A 10,992-nucleotide genomic window follows, 5' to 3' on the forward strand; every position below is an offset into this window, starting at 1 on the left:
ATTATTATGTTAAAATTTTTAAACACAAGACTGAAGATGTAAATGTGAAAATTTGCTGAAATTAGTTAGTTTGCGAGATAAAAGGAGGTGGCCACTTAATCGAGAACACTCTGTATGTATATATATGTAAAACGTTGATATTTAGTACGCATTTGTAGCAATTATTATGTAAGATTATTTTCCGGACTTTTCTTATGCTGCAGACAGTTCTTAGAAATGGAATTCTTGCGTTGTTTGTTTTATAATCGAACATCTTACGCGAGATAAGTCTTCCATTCCATATGCGCAATTAAATAAATGGTGAATAATCTACGATCATCGTGTTGCTGTATTTATAGACTTTTGGTCTAGGAACTAAAGATATAACCTTCGGTCAACGCGGACGCAATTATAAATCACAATCGACAATGGAGAATAAAAGAGTCATTAAAATTTTATCAACATAATAAAATTACGTAATAGCTCTGGTAGAAGTTTCACGTATTTTTTGAATAGTTACAAAACAGTTTTACTACTTCTGTTTAGTGATTGAAAAGTAGAACTACTGAGAATAACAAACAAAATGTAACGCTTTGCATGTAGTTACTATGCACGAAAGATGTGCAAAATCTGAATCTCTTTACTGAACAAAAACCGGACAATAAATGAACTATTCAATTGATTAATGACAACAAACGGAAAACCCAACTTACGCTATTTATTAATATTAAAAAATAACTGAAGAGATATCTACATATGTTTACAGGAAAATTGTTTGAGTCATAGAATAAAACTCTACTCAAGTTTTTGTTCATTTCCTACGCAATAGTGTTACAAATTAATAAGAATATAGTAATAGTAGACAGTAACTGGATGAATGTATAGAAAAACTGCATAAATTTCTACTAAGAAATTTCTACTAAAAAGAGTGATTTTATTTACCTAAATTAATTTTTAGTTTAATTACTGGAAAAATGAAGTTATTGTATAAATATTAATCTTATTTTAATATCTTGATTTCAATCTTTTCATTACCGGAAACCATTTGTTTTAATATAGAATTTTTAGAGTTATCTCAACATTTCGAAATGTGCCATTCTTAACTTACAATGCTTGATATAAGAAAACGATCCACTTTTTTTATGCGTATACGTATATACATATATAATACATATACATATAGATATTCTATAGTACATATATACATTTATATACATACATATATGCATATTCATATAAAAATAAATTATAATTATTTTATTTCACGATTATTGATAACTTTACATTGATAGAATAGATTTCTAAAATCATTCATTTCTGATTTGTTAATCAAATAATCATATAAGTTAATCAACACTTTTACGATGTAAAAGAATTATATGGTAATTTATTAATAATTATTTTAAAGTGAAGAGTATTAAAAAAAACATAAAAGAGAAAATAAAAATAAAAAACGAGATATTTATTGCGGAAATAACTAACATCTACATGAAAGGAAATACATCCAGAAAGAATTAACATTTTTAAAAACTTTACTTAAAATTAATTAAAAAGAATATAAATCAACTTCGTTATTAATTTACTCGTCCGAAGCTTAAGTTACATTTTATTCAGCATCTCTCTACACCGGAAACATTTTTTATCTCAGAGTTATCGACATTTAGGATTGGAAGAAGGTATAAAAGCCGAACCCACAATACATTAGCGTCATTCTCTCTTGCATCGTTCCAGAGAAAGCTGCTTTTGTACAAGTTACAGTTTAAGCAGTAAGTATTTTAGCAATCACATAATCTTGTTTTTCCAAATATTTAAAACAATTTAAATTCGTTTTTGAATCAATAATTTAAAATATAAAATTTGTTCTAGACTTATTTGTGATTTTTACCTTATAAAAAGAGCAATATTTTCTTTAGTGGCTAACAAATCTTTTTATTAAATTTAATGTTAACAATTAAAATCCATAATATAAACTTACTTTCATAGGTAATTGATAAATTCAAGAGACTTTATCTCGTTATATCTAAATATAAATGATAAATATGTAAGAATATCATGTTGCTTCATATTTCGATACTTTTTACATATAAAGATAGCATACGTAAAATTGTTGAAATATCGTTTTTCATTATTTTTTTTATAATAACAAAAATTCAATATTAAAAATTTCATGTAACTAATATAATATTTTAATTAAAATAAAGTTTATATAATTTCAGATAAAAACTTATGTTAAAATATTTTTACTTTTATAAAATTTAATTATATTTTGTTAAATCTTTTGTTTTATTCTGTATCTCCAAATGTTTTTTAATCAAAAAATAATTCATATTTTTATTTATTCTGCACTATCATACGCGAAAACTGCTCTGAAAATGAAAATAAGAACCTGTAAATCCTGTTTGTCTAAAAAAAAAAGTTGCTTCGATCTTGCCGCAGGCAACATTAGTGAGAAGAAGATTTATTCGGGCTCGTGTTACTACTCGTGTTAGCAGTGCATTATTGACATTAATAATTTAAATACTGAATATCTGAAGGATTCAATAAAAAAATATTACAAATTAAGAAAACAATTAAAATTATATTATTGACAAAAAAATTGTAATAATTTTTTAAATTATAAAACAGTGCCAAACATTTCAAGGTGAAACGTGCAAAAATATTAGAAACTTTAAAAGGTTACATTTATAAATATAAAAACTGTGTCGTATCAACAAGCACAGCAATATACAACAATTATATAACAATTATAGCACAATTTCAAGAATATATTAATTATGTATATATATATATATATATATATATATTTTTATCAATATATAATTATATCAATTTAAAAAAGTCACTCATAAGTTTGCTTAAACATTTCTTTTTTTTTGCATAATCTTCTTAATATGAATCACTGAATTAAATTTGTTATTAAATTATTATAAATTTATAATTTTCTTGTTTCAATTAGATTTAACAATTTTTACATCTCATACAAATTATATTTTTTAAATAATTCTAAAACTTTGAGTCAATTCTACTCTACACAACAATATGAATACAATAAAAATATTATAAAAATAAACATTCATAAAACTGTATAGAAATATCATTTGTGATTCTAATGTATGTGCAGTTCCAATAAATCATAACCATTGTGTGTTATTATCTTTTTCATGTAAATGATACATCTTGCAGCAATTGTAAAGGAATGTCGATTAAATTATTAGCTTTGTAATCAATATTGTTAAGAGATATTTGTAATCGTATTCAGAATTATATGAATAGACACACAACATTTAATTTCACGTAAAAATTAATAATTACTCTTTTTTAATTAAAAATTATTTAAAATTGCAAATGATTTTATGCTTTAATTATTATATAACTGAAAGTTACAAGCGTTTGAAATAACCGTTGTTTGTATAAAGATTGATTTTTTTTTACAGATATGTTCCACTTGCTGTTCCTGGCCTGCCTGACCATGGCAAGCGGCCACACCTTTAATACCGTTTATTCATGGAAACAGGTCGAATTCAAACTTCCAAATGATACCATCCGAAACGAGTACATAACTTCCGGCGATTATATCCCGGAAAATAACGTGCCAGTAGGTTTGGCGACTTGGCACAAAAAAATGTTCGTCACGGTACCGCGGTGGAAGAAAGGTGTTTTAGCTACTTTAAATAGCTTTTCAATGAGCGACAACGAGGGTAAGTGTAACCAAACATAGTTTACTAAAATACATATAATGTACTTGTTTGGTCTGCATGAATTTTATAACGTCAAGTTTATATTTGGCACCTACAATTTGTGTATATAGCAGATAAAGAGAGAGGAGAAGAGGGGAATTATAATAGAGATATAAAATCTCTTCACAATTAAAAATTATATACGTGAAGAAACATTTTAAAAACGTCTTTCAAAATAGAAATTTTACACGCAGGAATAATGTCATAGATTTCAAATGTACACTTGCAGTTAATAAAAAAATCTTTCAAAATACCTTTGCCTTGTGATAAGGAGACGTTATATCATCTTTAATTATTTATACAGATAGTCCAGTCTTAACACCGTATCCTAGTCTTGAAGCAAATAACATTAGCTCTCCTGACGGTCTCGTAAACATATTTCGTGTCAGAATCGATGATTGCGATCGCATGTGGGGTCTTGACACAGGAGTAGACGACATTTTGGGAGACCTCAAAGTTGTGCAACCGATGAGACTTATTGTCATCGATTTGAAAACAAACATGGTGTCGTTTGTTCAAATTTATGGATCGATATTAATTCTGAAAATCTATTTTTTATTGCAAGTTATCTGATTCGTCCATTTGTATTGCAGGTTATACGCAAATACACGTTAAAGGATACGGATGTAAAGCCGGAGAGTTTTATTGCCGATCTTGCGGTCGATGTTACACCTGGACAATGCGACAAAGCATACGCGTATATGAGCGACTTCTCCGAATACGGCATAGTGGTGTACAGCTGGGAAGGAAACGATTCTTGGCGCATTAATCACCACTTTTTCCATTTTGATCCGTTAAACGGTAATGTCGAAAGATAATTATATGTTGCTTTGTTCATGCATCGTAAGATTCAAATTATCAATCGACAGACCTTCGATCAATTGCAAGGCTAAACAAGCTAAGGCTTTTCCGGCTAAAATTTATTTTATTGTCTTACGATGTGCTTTACTGTTTCTGACAAATATTGGCAGGTGATTATAATATTAACGGCTATAATTTCCAATGGACTGATGGCGTATTTGGAATGTCCCTGTCGCCGATTTGCCCCGATGGAAATAGAACTCTATATTTCCATTCCATGTCTGGTATCACGGAATTTTCTGTGTCTACGGATATTCTGAAGGACAATGAATCGAACAGATCAGAAATCTATCAAAATTTCCATATTGTTGGCACTAAGGGACCGTTGACTCAAGGACCATCTTCTATTATCGATCCGAGAACCTGTATCAACTATTTTACGCAAATAAACAGAAATGGGATCGCGTGTTGGGATATTGCAACGGAATTGAATCCAAACACATTCAGTAAGTATCGCATGTTAAAATGCTTATATATGTTAACTTGCACTTACGAATGCATCGATTTTTGTACAATGTATCAATATTCTATTAATTTTTTAATAGACTGATTTTGTTTCCATCTTTTTCATGCAATTTCCTACACGACAAAAGACTTTTATGAAAAAAATTTATTAATTTACTAAATCTTTTCTTAACATTAATATTGATAATATTGATTATTTATTTTCTGTTATTCTACATTATATTTAAAAAAAATAATTAATAAAAACATTTGGCGAGTCGCACAATTTTACATCATTTGTATCATTCGACAAAATTTGATAATATTTCCGATATCGGAAATATAAAACTTTGTCCAACTACAATGTAGTTCGTATATTTCATCAGAGATGTCTCTAAAGTCCACAAATAGTAAACTATGTAATTTTCGTTGAAACACTCCATCATTTTTAACTCTTATAAATGCGACTATTAAAAGTGTTTTAAAATTAATTAAATGATAAATTATTACGATTCGTTCGATTGTTTTATAAAGTTGTATATTTATGCGTTAAAATCGCGTGTAATTTTTGTTTGCAGAATTGGTGGCGCAGGACAACACAACATTGGTGTTCAGTCAGGATATAGTAATCGATGACGAGTCTCGAAAATTATACGTGCTCTCTAATAATTTGCAGAAATTCATGAATGAAAACTTTGATCCGTTAACAATGAACGTCTTTATTACTTCTGCCGATCTCGAGACATTAACATTTCTCTGCAAAGATAATGCAGCGCAATGATCAAAGAGAGAAGAAAGAACACTCAATTATATAAATATAATACTACACATTAATGCAATGACAAATGTACTGTAGATTCTACACAGTAAAAAATAAAATGCTAATTTTGTAAACACTTTTGTATGTTCCAGAAAGCCCACTCTAAATTTTAAGTTAAAATAACTCTAAAGTTAAATTAAAATAACTCCTATTTTAACTTAATAACTTAAAATAAGAGTTATTTTAACCTGACTTTTGAAATATTTTAACTTAAAATTTAGAGTGGGCTTTCTGGGACATTTTATTTTTTACTGTGTACTTTATGTTTGTAAACTATGGAATTTGTGTTTCGTAAGTAATTACATTAGTCTCGTCAATATTTAACTCGATATTAAACTGTAAATTTTTCTAGGTATTAACTTGTTACCTATTTATAACTTGAAATAAATTACATGAAATAAAACAAAAGAAGAGTATTTCTACATAATTCTACAATAAGTAATTAAGTTCTTTAAAATAAAAGAATGAAAGAATATGTGTGCTATACAAACTTGCTCTTTACTTTTTTAATCTTTTCAATAAAATCGATCACATATTTAATTGCTTTCCTCTCTCTCTCTCTCTCTCTCGTCACTTGTAAAATATATTCTTTCTCATTTCATGTTAAACATGCCAGAATATATAAAGGTTTACTACGTAACGAAAGAGCAGTCCATTATTTCACAACCCACATCGGACAAATAATGTTATTTAAAAGTGAGGTGTTGAAAAAACTTGAAAGTATCAATTCCCTTCAAGCAGGCATTATGTATTTCTGACCGCGGTGGATATCGCGGAATTGAAATTTCAACGTATCATTTTAAAATAAGCCGTCAACTACGTCGCTAGCTAGTCAATCCCTTGATAATTCAAGGAACTTTTAACTGCAACCTTTATAACTCCCGCGGTAGCTTCCGCCTCTCCCTTCTCCCGTCAAACCCGTCCTAGGAGCGCTACTTTCTTCCGCCCCCTTTACGACTGGTCTACTCTCTCTTTACGGAGCTGTACATCCTAAATAATTGATCCTAACGTAGTTGCCGGTGTTTTTATAACTGTTTTACCGCCCGCTCTCGCCGCTGTGATATACATTATTTAGTCGTCGGTTTTTAAAGCGAAGTCGCCGGGGCGCGGAGGTGCGAAAAGACTGAAGGCCTATTCGTCGCCGCGCGTCTGCAGAATTAAAATGTATGCCAGCGGTCGTCGCTACCTACATTCAATTAAATCGCCGGATTTCGCGCGGGCGGCGCCATTAACCGCGGCGAGTAATCTCTCCGCGGAATAAGAAAACGGCTATTTGCAGAGATTGCGTCTTCCACCTTTATAACAATCCTCACTGGATTATATCAGGAGGGAGGTCCATGTATTCGCGCTCGATCAAACTCTCCCCTTCTCCGTATATGCGGGATATATGGAACTCCTATATATGGAACTCCTGGGCACGTTTCAGTCAAATCAAATTATGCATACTGATGCAGCGGAGTATCGATCACTCCTATTGAAGCCGAATGATTTGTATGTAAACGAGGCACAATTTTTCTTTCTGTATGTAAACGATAATATATCTCTCTCTCTCTCTCTCTCTCTCTTCCCGTCTCTCTTACTTTAACATTTTTAGCAAGTAATATCTTACATAAATTATTCGCGAGGCAGTAGAAGACCTGTATCGCCCTCGATTCGCATATAGTCGTCCGTACAAACAATACGTATATCCCGTCACACATTTTACAGCTGCTCGTATCCGAGAAGCCTCGTTTCCACGTGCGCCCCTGCCCCCTACCCGGTAGAGAATTTCTGTTCCACCGCTCAAATATTCACGATTTGTCAACTCCCTTAAATTATTCATTTCCCGCAGGTATCTTTGTTATCTTATCGATAAGTCGAAAGATGAAGGACAAGTGGATTCCGATAGAAGTCGCCGCTTCCTATCTTCTCGCTCGTACCGCCTTCCACATCCTCCGTCTACCTACCTACCTACCCCTGCCTCCCTCCCTCACACTCCTAAGAATGAAGGTGTAGAATGCAGAATGCAACGTCGTGCTCTTGCAGAGAGCACTTTGACACGGCCCCACGGGTACATTACTAGGATTGCTGCCACCAATTGAACTCCCCCAACTCGCCGAGACCCCGGCCCGAGTCCCTTATATCTGCAAACACAGCCGCCCGAGGCGACACCGCCGTTCAAACACTCAATCGCTCGATTCACAACGTTGAAGTAACTTGAAATTCTCCATTGTTAACGTTATTTGACTTATCCGCACTGATGCCAGCGCTGATCTCTATAATAGGTAATACCGTGAAAGGATTCGACGTGCGCCGGCATTGTTCAGTTAAGTTTTGCGAGCGCGCCATGATTAAGGCCCACCTACTACTCTCTCCTATTGCTCTCCGCATCGCCACATGTCACTGACACGTCAGCGGATTGGTCGCGGATTGTATCCCCGGGAATAACGCGAGAAAAATTTTTAACGGAATGTCTCATGCGCAATTTGTGAATTTAAAAACTGTTTTTTTTTATATTTTAATTTGTCTGCTAGCAAACTATTGCTTTAACGAGCCATGAAGAAGATACAAAACCCAGGATTTGTGTGTGTGTCGATATCAATCATTTTTGATATTTTCATATTAATCTTTTGTAAGACAAATTTATTAACTATTATTTAGATTTATATTGTAGATACACTTATAAGGAAAGCCCGGGCATCAGCGATTTTAATAAAGTTCTATGGGTATTCTATATAGTATTCTATATAGTATTCAAATATTTACTACAGTAAAGCCGTAAATTGCAATATTCAGACATTCTCAAGAAAAAAAAAATATACAGTAGAACCCCCTATAATGCGAGCGATACTTTCCGCGTTGTAGGAATCTCGCGTTAAAGAGAGCGCAAAAAGTTAAAACCGAATAAATACTCTTTTTTAATGTAACAGAAAATAATATGCAATTTATTTTATTTTAAACAGCATGTTAGAACTGGATAAATATTTTTTTTTTTCTAATCACGTTAGACGGAGGCAGTAGTGCAATTTTCAATTCGCCTTATACGGGATTCTACTGTATATACATATAGAATTAAAAAAAAGATTTAAAAAAGTCAATGGCGTAGCGTTCGGCGTTAAGATGTTGACTGTTACGCTCAGGATTCCAGATTCGATCCCCGAGGATAAGACTTTTTTTTCATTTTAAATCTTATAATTCTTAAATTGTTATATACAATTTTTAAACCGTTTTTAATTATCTAATATAAAATATGTTATTTGTTAAACAAACCAGGAAAATTTAAAAATGTACTTTTATTATTAATTAAATTAAAATTTCTCGTAAACATAAAAAATATATTTGCAATCAAGATTTGCAATGACAGTTTTAAGAACGTCAAAATAAGTGTTTCTATAAATTGTCATACCCATAACGGTCTCCAAGTATAACGGTTTTGTTATTTTGTTCGAAACCCTAGCAGGTATATAAAACTCCTCGTTTACGGAAAAATTCATAGGGGAGACCCGGGTCTATTCGGAACACGGAATTATTTGAAACAAGGAAAATATCTTTGTATAGGTACATGTCAAAAATTCACTTTAAATAAGTGAACGCGTCCTAATGTAACGATGCTGCTGATAAGGTTTCGTCGGCAACGACGTCATATTAAAGTCATGACAGTGAAAAAGATGTTTTGCAACAATCAAAGTAATTTCTCTTAGCCAGCGTTTCTTCGAAACTCAAGTAAGAAAAATAAGATTCTTTTTGAAAACTTTGAATGTCGTGTCCAGTTGAATGTATTTGAAATAATTTGTCTATTTTAAAAAAATTGTATATAAAAATATAAAAAAATGTACATAACAATTTAAAAGTATAAGATTTCAATAAAAAAAAATCTTATTCTCGGAGATCGAACATGAAATCCTGAGTGTAGTAGTTAACGCCTTGACGCCGGATACTGCGCCACTGACTTTTAAAATTTTATACATATATATATGTATATATATTTTTTTAAGAATGCCTAAATGTTGCAACTTACGGCTTTACTTTAGCAAATGTTTGAACAAACACTGCACACCAATCAAATTTTATTCGGTGATGCTCAGTTGCCGGGTTCTGCCTTATTAGTATTATTTCAGGGAACAAAGAATTTCCGGCTCCGTTACTCTTATTTGCAAAAGTAAAATTGATCGCATCGTGTAATTGTTCGTATAAAACTATAGGACGATTGTTTAGCGATCGTAAATTAAAATTGTTTAAAAATCGTACGCGTTTCGTGTATAATAAGCGTAATATCTCCACAGGGTATTGCATTTCTCGTTTTTTTCTTCCAGTGCTGCTGCATTCCACGTACCGTGCGAACGCTATCCTGCGATATGTTCAGTCCCACGTGTACGGTGCTGCGCTACTTTGTGCGTTATTTATAAATATTTATAAAGTCTCGCGTAAAAATTTTACCCAGAAATATATGCACACATTTCTTACGCGATTCTGTTAAAACAACATTACACAATTTAACCCTATATTGCAAATGTTTTAACTTGAATGAATTAAATACAAATAATACACTTGCTTAGAAAAGCGAGAATGCAAGTACGACTGTTCGCGAGACGAATTAAGATCCAATCAGGATGCTACTGTCTGATTCTATTTGCGATTAATCAAAAGTGGTCCCGCAGTATTCGTGTAAATGTCATAAAGCCAAATTTCCTCGAAAGCACTCACATTCGCGGGCAGTATATATTCGCGCGCCCGCGCGAGGGAGAGAGGCAGAGAAAGAGGGAGAACTTTCCTCCCGCGAACGACCGATTACACGTCATCGAAATCCACGATCGAGGGATCTCGAGGTAGCGATCGTCGGACAGATATACCCGCTAATACACGGCTTCTCACGCCCATAGTACCACTTTATACGACCGAAATTCCCAGTAAGATGCAGGAGGACACCGGCAGGGCGGGGAGGAATTCGTAATACGGAGGGCCGCTCTACGACTCCGCTGGGAGGAATTCCGGGGTACGTTTTAAATTGCTGCATCCCCAACCTTCTTGTTTATGTATGCTACCGTGTTTCTTATTCTTGTGCGGCAGCGAAGGAGAGCGCGCGCCCCCCTAACTTTATGTGCACAGTGCCGACATAAGTATGCAATCTATGCGTCGGTGTGGCCCGCGTGGGCACGTGTGGGTGGCACGTGT

General features: G+C 32.8%; 1 protein-coding gene across 1 annotated transcript; it reads left to right on the top strand.

Annotated features, from left to right (window-relative positions):
- The first annotated feature begins 1,649 nt into the window (after nucleotides 1–1,649).
- Nucleotides 1,650–5,932, top strand: LOC105199430 (protein yellow). The gene is made up of 6 exons (XM_011166557.3): nucleotides 1,650–1,745; nucleotides 3,414–3,677; nucleotides 4,021–4,220; nucleotides 4,310–4,517; nucleotides 4,688–5,023; nucleotides 5,600–5,932. The coding sequence occupies exons 2-6, from the start codon at nucleotides 3,416–3,418 to the stop codon at nucleotides 5,800–5,802; spliced, it is 1,209 nt and encodes a 402-aa protein (XP_011164859.1). The 5' UTR covers nucleotides 1,650–1,745; nucleotides 3,414–3,415; the 3' UTR covers nucleotides 5,803–5,932.
- Nucleotides 5,933–10,992: the final 5,060 nt, after the last annotated feature.

This window comes from Solenopsis invicta, chromosome 3 (assembly GCF_016802725.1).
Source record: "Solenopsis invicta isolate M01_SB chromosome 3, UNIL_Sinv_3.0, whole genome shotgun sequence".
Lineage (NCBI taxonomy): Eukaryota > Metazoa > Arthropoda > Insecta > Hymenoptera > Formicidae > Solenopsis > Solenopsis invicta.